This window comes from Curcuma longa, unplaced genomic scaffold (assembly GCF_044706935.1).
Source record: "Curcuma longa cultivar G26 ecotype Majalengka, Jawa Barat unplaced genomic scaffold, ITB_CL_G26_1.1 contig_6210, whole genome shotgun sequence".
Classification (NCBI taxonomy): domain Eukaryota; kingdom Viridiplantae; phylum Streptophyta; class Magnoliopsida; order Zingiberales; family Zingiberaceae; genus Curcuma; species Curcuma longa.
This window is the reverse complement of record NW_027434599.1, coordinates 1,790-17,492: the sequence shown is the minus strand read 5'-3', so window position 1 is coordinate 17,492 and position 15,703 is coordinate 1,790. Positions and strand designations below refer to the sequence as shown.

Here is a 15,703-nt window from a genome sequence, read left to right as displayed (position 1 = left end):
TTTAAAATTGAAACATCCAAATAAATGTAATATAAGCAATGCCTATGATCATCAAAATTTAAACTTATGGCAATTTGAATTCATTGCATATTTGAAGATGTTGAAGCAGATCAATTTCAATGACCATTCTAGATTCAAGTTCTCATAATTAATATGTCTGCAATACAAGTGCCTAATCAACACTTGTACCATGACTTTTATTTTTTCCTCTTTAATCTCTTACCTGTGAATTGCCTTATTTTTTTAATATAGTGAATGAGAAAGGAATGACCCATCGGCATCATAATATTTATAGAGGATTGATTAGATTTAACACCTAGATATATGCATGTATGATAAGTAGTCTTTTGATAATATGATTGACAAACATTCTTTATCCTCATAATAGAAAATGAGGATTTGTAGCATGGGATTAATGAGGGATAGTTGAACAATGTAATTGATGAATAAGTTTAGAAATGCTTTGTACACATCTAAATAAGATTAAATTAGATTTAACTTCTTTCATTTTTGTTTCTCCTTTTAGATAAGGGACTTGCATGTTGCCAAAAAAGAAGAAGATATTGGATTTTATGCAGGTTTTGTCGGTGAGTATCTTATAATTGTACAAGGGATTGTTTAATATGTTGCAATGGATTGATTAAAGTAAATTGGGATGCATTTAATTTCAACATCAATAGAAGTCACTGAAAGTTTGTATTATGAATTGAAGGAGCTTCGTTTATGCTTGGAAGAGCATTGACTTCCTTATTGTGGGGAATAATTGCCGATCAACATGGAAGAAAACCTGTTATAACAATTAGTCTTGTTGCAGTGTTAGTATAGCTTAATCTTGTTCCTGCTGATCATCATCTACCATGAAAGTATTATGGTGGTATATTTTATTTTTTGCTTTGTAGTTTTTTATTCCATTTATTTGTAAATCTTGCTACTTCAGGATAGTATTCAACACTCTTTTTGGGCTGAGTACTACTTACTGGATGGCAATTACAACAAGATTTCTTCTTGGATCACTAAATGGTCTACTTGGCCCAATAAAGGCATGTATGAAGAAATACCTTCATGGCTTTCATTATGTTAAATAAATTCTCACTAAAAACTAAACTGTGAATGAGATATTTTTGATTTTTCTATGTTTCAGGCATATTCTATAGAAGTTTGTAGAGAAGAACATCAAGCTCTTGGATTATCACTTGTAGTTTCTTCATCACTTCTTGATTCATCAAGTATCTTTGCACATGATTCAGGAACTTATTAATGATTACTATATATTTCAGGTGACAACAGCATGGGGCATAGGTCTTATAATTGGCCCAGCTATCGGAGGCTTCTTTGCTCAGGTGCTTTAATGTAATTTTATGAGCATCTTAGCGCCCAAGCCAAAGTTTTGTTTACCACTTTCTCAAGTACTTATTGTCATTATCAGAATATCACTTGAATTTCCTAAAGGGAACTGTTAAGTTATGTGCACTATAAGTTATACTATGATATAATAAGCATGGTTTTTGGATACTACAATATTATTTCAAATATTATCATTTATGACATTTCTACATTGCTTGGGCAATGCATGAATCAATAATTCTAAAGTAGCAAAGTCATGCATTTACATTAAGGAGGACCTTTTTGTGATTATGTAAAAATGCATAGATGAAGATATTATTAATTTAACACATATTGGTAGAAGAATGAAGCCAAGAAATTAGTGAGTGAAGTCAAGAATGAAGCTTTTGAATGCTTGTATCGATAACTTGATATCAAAGGGGAAAGAAACATCTATAGAATAGTTAAAGCGAGAGAGGTATTAGTGAAGAATGAGTAAATAAAGGAGCGATGGAAGAAATATTTTCATCAACGTTTTAATAAAGGTTTAGATAACTATCTTAGCTTAGGAAATTTAAGTAAATCAAAGAAATATAAAAATTTAAATTTTTATTAGAAAATTCAGATTTCAAAAGTAGAATTGGCGTTAAATGGGATGCAAAATTAAAAAATAATTGGACGGAATAATATTCTAATGGAGGTATGAAAGTGCCTCCCTCTATATAAAATCCAAGGAGATATATAAAATTGTGCGAATTATAGAGCATTAAATTAATGAGTCATACCATGAAATTTTAAGAAAGAGTGATATAAAAAAATTAAGGAGACTAAGATGATCAAAAATCAATTTGAATTTATGCTTGAAAGGTCGACGATAAAAGTTATACATCTACTTAGGGAATTGATTAAAAAGTATCAAAAAAAAGCAAGACTTATATATAGTATTCATTGACCAAAAAGCTTATAGTAGAGTCTCGAGGAAAATTATGTGGAGAATTCTAGAAAAGAAAGATGTTAGCATAACGTATATTAAAATAATTAAGAATATGTAAGAGAATGTAATGACGAGAGTAAAGACTCCAAACAGATTAATTGATGTATTTCCTATCAAGATAGGGTTACATCATGAGTCAACTCAATATATATTTTAACATTAATCATGTATGAACTCACTGAACACCATTCAAGACAAGTTATCATGGTGTATTGTTTGTAGATGATATTGTTTTGATCGATGATACACGTGAAAGAGTAAATGCTAAGCTCTAATCTTGACGAAAAATATTTAGAAGTAAAACTCATTAGGTTTAGTAAAGTAAAGACACAATATATAAAATTTAAGTTTAGTAGTAATAGATGTAGCAAGATAATTGTTAAAATAGGAGATGACAAGTTACCTGTAACTAAGAGCTTTAAGTATTTAGGATAGTTTTTTCAAAATGATAGAGAGGTTTAATAGAAATATTTTAAATATGAAACAAGCAAGATGGTTGAAATGGAGGAGGGCATCAACTTTTTTTTATGATCATAAGGTATCTCTAAAATTTAAAAGGAAGTTTTACAAAATGACATTCGGGCTATGAATCGAGCACATGAAATGAGATTCGCAAAGATGAGAACATTAATGTGAATGTGCATAGGTAATTGACACTCATCTCTTTAGGTATCTACTTCAGATTCTGCTCAAGAAGGGGAAATTTAAGATTAGTAGTAACTGTGACTTCAATTTCATGTCGTGTCAATCATCATAGGCGAAATTTACTGTTCTACCCGCTGATCAACACCGTATTGGCACCGTGACCGTGAGGCTATTGTGACATCGCGGAGGTTTCATGAGGTCGCGAAGGGTGCCATGACCCCTGCAGTGGCCTTCTTCATTTTTTTCTCTTTTATCTATTAATTTTTTTCCTCATCCATTCATTATTTTTTTCTCCATTAAAATAAATAAAGAGAAAAAATACCTCTTAAGGTAAATAGAGGGAAAAAATCTCTTAACCTCTTTAAAGATGGTTATCCTTTTCCCTTCTTAGATAAAAAATTAAATATAATATAATTTCTAACTTTATAAAATGTATTTCTATATTTTATATATAAATTGGACTTAATTTTAAATTGATCAAAATATATCTAAATTAAATATAGTTTAAACCTTTTTTATGGACTTCAGTTAACTTAAATTGACTTTCACTCAATAAGAATCAAATATTTCATAAGATAAGATCAAACATCTTAAATATAACTTAATAATAAACATCTACAACGATCAAATATTAATAAAAATATTTTTAATTAATAAATTTTATATTAAAAAAAGTATCAAAATTGTATCAGCATGACACGATACGGTATTGAAACCGTATCATTCCGGTCATATATCGAAACTCTGGCATGGATCGAAATTTTAAACCTTGGTAGTAACTAGTAACCATTGAGGCAACAGGATCTAAAGATACAACCCAAAGGAGATGAACAATACTTTGAGTGGAGCTAAATGGTAACATATCCTTTGAATTAGAGCCAGCCAATCTCGAGTATGTAACTGGAAAGGGAGAATCACGTTGGGAGGAAATAGAGGAATCAAATATCAAGGAAATTTCCTTAGGTCTCGTAATATGCCATGTGAGACAATCCTTATTCTGGTTCAATTATTTTGATCCCAATTTACAAGTGTCGATGTTAGTCTGATTGTTGTCATCTTGTTAAAATATCATAGTAATAATATTGAGTGGTATGATTTATTTGTGTTGTATCATAATGGAAACCATGCCAAGCATGTCTTGAAGTTTGAAATTGGCATGACATAAAGATCTTTTGTCAATACAACTCATGGGTTGATGACCAATAAGTGAACTCCAATACCTTAAATGTATTTATTTTTGTCCACTCATATGAAAAATGATCCCAAATATGAATGGATTTAAGCCTAATAATTGGATTATGATTTATTTTTATAAAAACATATTTATCAACATTATACTAGTATATTGTGTAATTCATATTATCGTTATTTTCTTTTTTGATGTCTGTCAGCCTGCAGAAAAATATCCTGAGATATTTTCACAAGATTCTTTATTTGGAAGGTACTAGTTTTGGTCCATTCTAAGTTATATACTGCTATGCCTTTATTTGTAAGTTTTGTTTGTTTGATATTTGTAGGTTCCCATACTTCTTGCCTTGTCTTTGTATATCCGTCTTTGCAGCTGCAGTTTTTATAGCTTCTTTGTGGCTTCCTGTAAGTTACTTGATTATACTTATTATAAACTTTCCAACTTTATCTTTTTAGAGAACAACTTTTAGTAACTATTGTAATAAGGTTTTGCAAACAAAAAATTTTCCCACCATATTTTGTTAGTTAAACCTACATCTTTATCATCTCATCACTTGAACCAAAAGTCAATCAAGAATACTTTTGTCCTTGTCACCACACTTGTCAACTACTCTTTGTCTTACGAATACACACATTAAGAAAGATATTTAATGAAAATGGGATGGTAAAAACTTACAGTTTTTGATATGTTACAAAATAATATGCTTCTGAGAGAACGACATTCTTGAATGTTCTTAGTATATGTGGTTTTCTGATCCTTGTAAATGAACTTTGAGTCCTTCAACATTAACTTTGCAATCTTCTTGGTTATGGTGATGCTTAGAACTAGATAGCAATGCACTCCATTTGATAATTGCTATGGGATCATCATATTTGTAGCTCCAGAAAGCAAAGGGATACGGACTTGGGAATAATAAAGAATAAATAATCAAAACAATCTTTTAGGTATTTTGTGATAGGGAAGGATGTTAATAGGTGGCATGACACTATTTCTATCCTGGTTTGTTAATCATAGCTTGAGACACCTAAAACTTGTTGAAGAGTCTAGTTCCAACAATTGTTATTTGTTTAATCATGTGGTTTTGATATTTGACAACTAATTTGAGTCACTTAGTTTAGACTAATGACCTTGTCTTGGATATAATGTTTTGTCTTCGATGCAATGTTTTATCTCAGATATTATGTTAAATTTGAATGAATCTACGTAAAGACTAGTGTGAAGCATCTTAAAATTTTCATCTTGTTGATATTGCTTTGAGTTTATAGGTAGACCTAAAACACGCATCTACGATCAGTTATATTTACCTAGAAAGCTTATTCTTGAAGTCATTACGCATCTAGCATGGTATTGGTCAAGTTTCTTGTTTTCTATGCTAAATATCGACAACCACTCATGTTTAATTTTAGGGAGTTTTAGACCTTTGTTGCATATGTGAACAAATACACTATTAAGTGTTTTTGGGGTGTCTTAGAATTCTTTAGGAGTTTTAAAGAGATATTTTGGGTGTTTCAGGATAAGTGACCAATACTTTATATTGGTCGATCAAAGATGAAATAGAAACTAGTCTCCATGTTGTATCGCGTTTGGTTGACTAAAACTTTTGTTCAGTCAACTAAATTGGAACACAAGGAACTAGAATCTTAGTAATAATTTTTTAGGTGATTTATGCTATTTTAGGCACCAAAGTTTACTCTTTAATGGAGAGTGGTTGACTAAAACATTTTGTCAATCAAAATTCTCTCTGTTGGATTTAATACTGAAGGTTGGTCACTAGAGCTATTTGGTTACTAGAAAAAAGGACACCTTTAGTTAAACTTTTCAATAAGAGAACAAAATTTGAGTTCTAGCTTGCAATGAACATTTATATTCGACTTTAGTCGACAAAAAAAATTTGCTTAGTTGACTAAAAAATGATCTTTGTTTAGACCAAATTTTTGACTAACTTCAAAACATCTTTTCTATAAAACCTCTAGACATTCTATCTAGGAAAAGTCATCATTCTCATATGAAATTCATATTATGAAAAAGATTTTCTACCATATTTGGATAAACTTTTCTAAAAATCCTTGGATATTTCATCTTTAGATAAAACTATTATTCTCATTATAGAAAAAATAGTGCTTTTTCGAAGTTTCAGTCTTTATGATATCGTGCTGACATTTTGATACATAGTGTCGTTGATGGTTGGAGGTTGAAGGAGGAAGAAGAAGAAATATGACAAGGAGACATTGTCTGTGCAGAGTAGTATCAAGTTTTGATAATTTAGTGGAACAATACATTTTGACTGTTTTGCTTGTCACATTATGAGATTTCAAATTATGTGATAATCATAGACAATCACTTATTTTTCATCGACAAAGATCTTATTCGTAAATCTGGTATCATGCTTATTGTTGTTTATTTTGTAGGGTGAACCTTAATTTTTTTGTACTTATTTCTTATTCTTCTTGAGAAACTTACTCCTCTTTCTTGTATTTGGTGGGATCTTTTTTGTGTTGATTGTTCATTATTGTGAGGTCTAATTCGAAGAAATTGTAGAGCCTCACCTTATTGCCTTATGCCAAGTAGTGTTTTTGTGCCTTTTGTTTTGGGTTGTCACAATGAAGTGCCATGGCAATGGACATAGGAACGTAGTGTTCCAAACCATGTTAAATTCATGTGCTAGTGTTGAGTTATTCTTTGTTATTTTTGTTTCCATTTCATGATATTATGACTCTAATCTTAACACGCATGTATACATGTTATTGATATTTAAATTGAGTTTTCTATTTGCGAGAAAAATAACTATTTATTCACCTTCTCTACTTGATGTTATTAGATCCTACAGTGGTATCAAAGCAAATTGCTTCCATTTCCTAGAGGGAAATTCCATTACTCATCCTCCAATTTATGATGATACTAATTTTGCATATTGGAAAATGTGAATGAAAATTTTATTCATGTCCAACTTCGACATATTCTTTGCTAGTTGGAGTTTTAGAACTACTTCATATAAATTATTTGGAATTTGCAAGTTGCCTTCCCCTTCCTTTGTTGTCAACACTCTCTTGTGAATGATTGATGTTCAACATTTTGCAATAAATGGAGAATGTAAAACCTTAATTCCGTATAATGAAAATAGATTCCACTCTATTGATGTTTTGCCTTATTGGAAATTTAATGATGTTATTAATTAAGATAATGGTTCTTCTCTTATAGTTTTTTGATACTTTGGAAATGAGATTTAAGTTAGTCATTTACATTTAATTATTTACTTAAGTGTGTGAGAGTAGTTAGAGTTTAAGGTGAGCAAACTTAGATGATGCATTTTATGGTTCGAGTCCAAAGTCATGAAGACTTTCAACCTCATGTATAATTGTCAAACCTAAAGGACCCAAAGACTCATGTGGAATGTGTTGTTGTAAGCTTGGATTTTTTTTAGGTAGATTGATTATATTGATATTTGATAACGTAGGTAAACATTATGGTACCTAGAGCTTATTATTTTTAAGTATTGTCATTTAGGTGTGTTCCTGAGTTATGTTTTTATCAATGGATCAGGTCTTGAACTATTGGGTCATTTAAGGAGTTCACAATCTAACTAAAGGCTGCTTAGATTGGATTAAAGTGATAACCAATTGGAATAATTGTTTCATTCAATAGGAAGGCTAGTTTTGGAGAACAAAATATTTTTATTGGACTTGCGGTTGACAAGATTATTTGAGCCATGGACTAGGAGACGACAAACAGCTTGGAACTCTTTTCAATCAACTAGAATATTACTATTGGATATAACGTTATATTTTTTTCAATATTTAGTCGATTGGACCATGTTTTCATTTTACTAGAGTAGTCATTTTTAGTTAGTCTTATATAAGTGAACATTAGACCGTAGTATATAAAGCTTTTGAATGGTGTTTTGGGCATTTATCCATATTGTTTATAGCTTATTTTGACCATGCTTAATTGCTATGTACCCAAAACATATCCAAGAACTTCTATCAAGATTAAAGTTTTGATTTATTCATCGGCTCTTGGGTTACTCTCTTCTCTCCCTTGTGTTTCATTTTATCTCTTAGGGAGAGATTAATGATTTTGAGAGTGTGCTTGCTTGTCAAGGGCATCTAGAAGCTTTTCCTTTGTTTAGATTGTAATGGTCTATTAGAAAATTTCTAACAATGATGATGGGAGTTCTCCCAAGATGACCAAGATAGGTCGTGAGAAATGAACAAAGACTCCATGGTTCATTTTGGTATAGGGTATCTATCTTAAAGGTTTCTTAATTTAAAGAGGAATCTAGACTAAAGGCTGACTTGACCAAGGAGAAGTCTCGTCAAGCTTTTCATTATTAGGAGTTCTAGTGTTCTCTCATACTTATTTTAAGGGCACTCCATCAACTCATTTAAATGAGTGGATTTAGGGTCATGCACCGGACTTGTTGTCAAGATTTATATGGAGTAGGAGGAAGATTTTTTAATTATATTATATCAGTTGTTTAGCATATATTTCTTTTTTGTTATTAATTACACTGCATATGATCACTTGATATTGTTCACAGACACATATTTGCAATTTAACTTTGTATTTGGGTTTTGTTGAAAAGAAAAGTTAGCCAAACCATCAATGTTCCAACAATAATTGTTTTAGAAAATATTATTTCTTTTCATTATTTAGTTGACTTCACTTCATTTAGAAAAACTAAAATTCCATGATTCAATTTTAAAAAAGGGGCAAGTCCAACTATTTTTTAAAAAAAGAAAGAATAAATAAATTAGAATAAATAATATTTATAAAACACGTAAAATCTTGGGAAAAAATATATAAAAAATAGAATAGTAGACTATAGCCCTTTAACAAAGAGGAAGAGTAATTAGTAATAATTTGATGGATGAGGAGTTGGAAATAAAAATTGTAATTAGATAAAGATCATTAAAGATGAATGAAAAGTGGGGTATTCATAGGAAAATTTGATTAATTTTATATGTTTTATAAATTCAAAGTGAATTCTATAATTTTATAACCAAATAACCATTATACCTCTATGTTTCTAATTTTTTGCTGTTTTGGGATAGAAGGTCAATATACCCATTCTTAGGCTATCTTGTAGGTACATCGTGTATCGTGCTTAGGTCAATTTTAGTCATGTCGATTTTGACACAAGTTTAGTGTTAGAGCTCGAAAAAAGTTGACAAGTTATTTTATGTTGTTCACAACTCGACCTACAACATATGGCCGACTTATCCTAATTCGTACCTTTATTTTTGTGTGAAATACAGATTACATGTTACCAAAGTTGTCCTTATATTCGTCTCATGTAATTGGATTACATTTCCGACATCTCTCATACTCGTTTAATTTATTCCATTGTCTTTTTATGTTTCTTTGGTTAAATAATTGTTTGAATCCATTGTATATATACACAGGAAGGTTTAAAGGCATTTTCTTAGACTATTTGCTATGAGTTTTACTGATGTGAATACTAATTGCCAAATGGTATTTCATTCATGATTTGAAATCTCACACAAAACCCGACGACATGATTAGAATGTCTTATTTTGATAAATGATCGAAATATAATACTAATCAAAATAGGTAATTTTTTGTGCCACCTGTGCCAATCATGTCTATTGTTATTATGTTGAAGCTATACCATTTTTGTCAAGATGGAAACTTCTACATGAATGATAATTTAAACCTTGCCCTAGATGCCCCAGATATGTAGTTGTCTTTTTTTTTTCTCTATCTCCTTTTGTAGTAAAAAATAAACTCTAGCAAGGTTTGAGATTTCAAAGCTTGCTTTCATTATAGTGTTGAAGTAATCTTATCGACTTACATAACCTAAAATAATTTTGGCTCAAATCATCTTTTGTTCTATATATTGTTCTTGGAAGGTTTAAGTTATATTGGTCTCTTCAAATTTTATCACTGCCATGTGTTAATGGATGCAGAGATCCTTAATTACGTGCTCTCAGTCTCATGATATTTTGTGTGCAGAAATTCTTTCAGCTAATTTATTTTTCTTAGTGACTAATCCACTAAACCATTAGCATGAAACATAACTTCATCTATTTGCTGAACTGACAGTATTATTGATGTGGTTATGTAGGAAACAGTGCATAAACATGATTCATACAAATTGGGGGATGCGGCAATTGAACATATGGAGTCTTCTCCATTTAGCTCTGATGTAAAAGGATATGTTGATGAATGTGAAAAGCAAGATTCACATGCAAAGGAGAGCCTTTTTAAGAATTGGCCATTAATGTCATCTGTCATTGTCTATTGTATTTTTTCACTTCATGATATGGCTTACACTGAGGTGACACTTCTGACATTCAACTGCTTCTATCTATTTTTTTAAAAATTTTTTACTATGCTTGTTACATGTGCTATGATTTTTTTTAACATAAATTTTACTAAAAGGAATTGGAGCATATGAAATTTCCAGTTACTTTCTTTCTGTTTGTTACCAAATATTTGCTTTAAGCTAGATACTAAAGTTTATTACAAAACATTTTATTATGATAATCATACAATATAAAAATTTGAAAATCTAGATGATTACCATGAATGTATGTTATTTTGTACAATCAATAATTTATCTTTATTCTTTGTAAACTAGTGGTTTAAATTTGTTGAAACGTGCTCAAATTTACTCTTAGAAAGATGATTAGATTTAAATCTGCCTGATTGGGAAGAACAAGTCTTTGTTGGCACATTCAGGTTGTTCTTACAAGAGAAAAATAAAATTGCATCAAGCTTCATAAGTGGAGGCTAAACTTTTCAAGACAGTCGTTCATGTTAAAATTTTCATAGAAAATCAACAAACTGATAATTGTGCAGAGATTTAATCATGCCAATCATATAATAGGAACGTGATGCTTGTCTGGTATATGCATAACTTTAAAAAAAATAAAAAAAGGAAAACGTGTTTATTGTGTGTTTTCTTGTTCTGTGTTGGCTTTCCCACTTGCACAAATACTTGCATGTTTTGGTCGGTACATAATATTCTAAATCACTTAATATACACAAGATGTTGGATTGCTAGGTTTCCTCGACAAATTAACCAATACATTTTTTCTTCTTGCCGCTTTTATTGTTTGTATTCTCATTGTGTTGTCTGTCACTCTTGTAGGAATACTTCTTGATTGTTTTGGTCTGTACATGAGGTGTTGGTTTTCTATTATTTTCTTTCATCTGTTGGTTAATTTGTTGGATTTGTGTTTCCAAACTAGTTATTTTATATAATTCTAGTGATGTCACTTTTTTCTCAAATGTTTTCTTATTATGGGTGTATTGAATCATTTTCAGATATTCTCTTTATGGGCTGTTAGTGATAAAAGTTATGGAGGATTAAGCTTTTCATCTCAAGATGTTGGTGAAGTTCTTGCTGTCTCAGGTAAATATGGATCTTGCCTTTTTTTTCCAGTCAGAGTGTTGTTTGACAAACTTTCACCTCAAATACAAGGTGATGAAATAGCCAATGAGTTTTAGGTTGCTTAAAATTGAACAGAGAAGTGAAGCATAGAGGTTCAAGAGATTGATTAGTTCCTACCCTAGTTTACCACTCGATTGGTACTTGAAAATGAATGATTTAATTAATCAAATTTTAGGCACTTGTCCTGACTGCAATATATTAGGAAAATTATGCCTACGTGTTCGCAGGATAATATTGTCAAGGAAAGATGATTATTCGGTTCTTATAGGAGACATTTGAAGTTTGTTCAATAGATTCTAGTATTATTTGATATTTTTAAAAATATTCTTTAGATATTTAGACAAGTGATCACTGACACAAACATAGTGTGATATACTAGACACTAGTCTCAGTATTTTAAAATAGCACCCAACTAGTTAAAGTCAGTCCATGTGACGGACTTGGTCTATACTTGTTCTGTCCAATCTGCACCCACACTGGAAATAAATTGAGCTTCTCTAATTGCTTTTATAGTTTTTGGGATTAGGACTCATCCAATCAAACTCAGTAGAAGTAACCTGTCTATTGATATCTTTTCTGGATAATAGCATGTTCCTTATATTTCAATTTCCAATACATGATAAGTAGTTTCCATGTAATTATAATATTGATCAACAACCTTGTGCTACCGCACTTACATACTTGATCTGATTGAATCTGCACAGATTTGACATGCTTCAAATTTCAATTCTGCAATGAAGTGTTAAATCAAGTCATGTCTTTCACCTAAGTGTTTTCTTTTCTATCTATCCAATATTTTTGTGTATGTTCAGTTGGTAACTGGATATTATTTCTTGTAGGCAGATTAATTCTCTTTAATTTATGATGGTGAAGAATCTTATTTAGATCATTTCCATATTTAAGATAAGATTCTAGATCATTCCCTTATATTGTACAGAACAGATAATGGGATCCAATATCATGTGCCACCTGTCTTCACTTTGATCTAGTTTTGTCAAAAAAGAAAAGAAAAGAAAAGAAAATTGCTCCCTTTTAATAGAATTCTCGAAAAGGGGTTGCATCTTGACATATCATCAAACGGATGGACTCTTTTACCATTTTTTGTTTTAATATTTGTTAAATCTTTAAAGGATAGATTCTGTTGAAGTGAATGTGTTCTATTCTTACTCTCCACTTCTGCTAGCACCAAATAAATCAATAAAAAATTCGTTTTGGCAGAATCTAATGTTTAAGTTCTAGACACATTCATACAAGTCTAGAGCCTAATTTATAAATAGTTTCCCAAAAGTTGTATTTCTCTCATTTTGCTTTCAAATTGAATTGATTTCATTCTTGGTCTCTCTCAACAAGTAACTTGTATACGAATTAATTCAATTTGAAGTTGATTAGAAACTTCTCAATAGTTTTGAATTGGGTTCCAATTATTATTTTCTTGAGCACTTCCATCATCCAACAATTTTTTAAAACAAAACTGATTTGAATTGATCTCAAATATTTTTTTCTCTTAAGGTTATTTTTGTAAAACAATTTAAAAGGTAAATGATAAACATATGTTCTATGAGATTAAGGGAACTTTTTTTATTCGCTATGTCAAATTTTCTTCAATTTTCCCTTCATGCTTGAAAGCATATTTTATCTACCTCTATATTCTATATCGTCCCGTGCTTGTACCATTTATTTTGAGACCTAATCGCAATTTAACAGGGACCTGATCAATCTTTTCTGGTTGTGAGGAAGGTATTGCTTGAAGACTAAGAAAACTAGGTTGAGGAAAATCCTTTTTGGCTACTGTTTTAGGTCACAGAAACTTGCAACATAACTTTCTCTAACCTAAAACAGAGTCAGAGGAGAGCAAGGGTTGGTGTGTAATACTCATCTAATCTATTCATTTAATATAGTAAATGCTTGGGGAATTCAGAATGATAATATAGCATCTGTCAGCCACAAGTTATATAGTTACTTCAGTAGGAAGGTATTGCTTGAAGACTAAGAAAACTAGGTTGAGGAAAATCCTTTTTGCCTACTGTTTTAGGTCACAGAAACTTGCAACATAACTTTCTCTAACCTAAACAGAGTCAGAGGAGAACAAGGATTGGCGTGTAATACTCATCTAATCTATTCATTTAATATAGTAAATGCTTGGGGAATTCAGAATGATAATATAGCATCTGTCAGCCACTAGTTATATTGTTATTTCAGTAGAAAACTATTCTGAAAACCTTGGATTTCTTGTAGCATCCAAAATTTCTTGGTTCAAAGTTTGTTTTCAAACACAGTGGCTATAACTCTAATGAGTGATGTATTAAAACTCAGTTCTCAATAGTTGACAAAGTCCTGGAGTTGAAAGCTAACAAGATATATTTAAAAGAATATATTTGATGCACTAGGTGACTTTCCTATAAGCATTGAATCAAATCATCAATTATACTAACCATATTAATTCTAATAATCTCTTATTTTATTTCTTCTAACTTTCATGCAACCTATGATTCTGGCATTGCTTCTTAACAATGCTACTTTATGAGTAAGGACTCGTTCTTCCACTTTTTAAGTTAAAGTTCTCTTGCAGCATTGGAACATAATATGTGAGTATTTGTTGTATTTATAGGGCTTGGTCTTCTGGTATACCAACTTCTTGTTTATCCTTCAGCTGAGAAATTGCTAGGACCAATCAAATTAATGCGTGCTGCTGCAGTAAGAACCAACCTTTTCTAGCTTCTCTTTTCATAACTGCTATATACTTGCTTTTATTTAATCCATTCTATTCTGTAATATTCAGGCTTTATCTATACCTTTGCTTGTGGCTTATCCCTTCATGACTAAGTTATCAGGACTTCTACTTACATTGATAGTGAACTGTGCATCTTTGATGAAGAATGTTCTTTCTGTGAGTAAATCTATATTCCATATCTCTCTCATACTTATATTGACGCCAATAATTACAATGCTATATCCTCTTCAGGTTGATATTAAATGATTGCCATACTATGCCCTTTTTATATAGCAGATTACGTTGATATAGATGGATGTACTGGTATCTGATGTGACACGATTAGGATCATTTAGATCTAATAGGAGTTTTCTTATTACCATTTGTCTGACACAACTGAGTGTAATCTATTAAATTTTTAAGAAGATTGATAAAATCCATTGTGATGCCCAACTATAGTAAAGCTATGCCCTTGATGAAAGGATAATAAGATCTAATTTATTTTTATTATATGACAAAATCATTCTACTTAGAACTTTGGATCAGTGGATTTTTTCTATATAGTATGAGGTTCTAACCCACACCTTATCCTAGCAAAAAACAAACGAGTAGGCCCATGCACACAACTGTCCTCTGAAAATGAACGAATTAAATCTCAACAAAGGGATGTATCTTCAACTACAAGGCATCATATAAATTCAAATTTAATTGGAATACCACAGACAATGGTGTTGCTGCTAAATGGACAATTCTCTACATATTCACATTTGTTGTTGCAACCAGAATTTTTATATATTGGACCATATAATCCAGTTCCCATTTCTGTTTTTGTTTTCTATTTTTCTTCTTATCTAGGATATCTATCTGGAAACAAGAGGGATTTGTGAGATCAGGTTGTAAGATTGTAGCATAGGATCATAACACCTAAAAAAATTAATATTTTCTAAAATTGTATTTGTCATTTATTTCATTATATGTATTAGTTTTCAGTGTGAACATTTCAAACTTTTCATTGAGTGCTAATTGAACTTCATTTACATATTAAACATAATGATAAAGGCTAGTTCACATAATATCAATTTCATATAATTATTGAGATTGGTATTCAATTAGTAGTTTAAACCTAGAGTGTACTACTATTTAGATCTTATTATGCTCTAGTCATCAAGGCAGTCAAGCATATATTATTATTAATAATCAATATTAACAATTTTTATTATTGAAAAAATTACATACCTACCAAATAAATATCTTTTTCCCATTTGATTATCATTTTTTTTAATGATTATATCTACATAATATAGATACTCGATTGATAATTGTAGATGTCTCTTGATTTTTTGTTGCCTGCTTTGTGAATAAATGGTAAATGTTGCCTATCTGTAACTTTTTGTCTATGTCATCTTTACAAAGAACAACCTATAT

At 30.6% G+C, this 15,703-nt stretch overlaps 1 protein-coding gene across 1 annotated transcript; it reads left to right on the top strand.

The window, feature by feature from the left end:
• Positions 1–531: 531 nt before the first annotated feature.
• Positions 532–14,455, top strand: LOC141819430 (protein ZINC INDUCED FACILITATOR-LIKE 1-like; the record flags this gene model as incomplete). Its single annotated transcript, XM_074706727.1, has 11 exons — positions 532–587; positions 713–815; positions 938–1,040; positions 1,142–1,195; positions 1,278–1,340; positions 4,354–4,403; positions 4,480–4,555; positions 10,237–10,449; positions 11,442–11,529; positions 14,177–14,262; positions 14,348–14,455. Coding segments are annotated over exons 2-11 (933 nt in total), but the record flags the coding sequence as incomplete, so codon positions are not given.
• Positions 14,456–15,703: the final 1,248 nt, after the last annotated feature.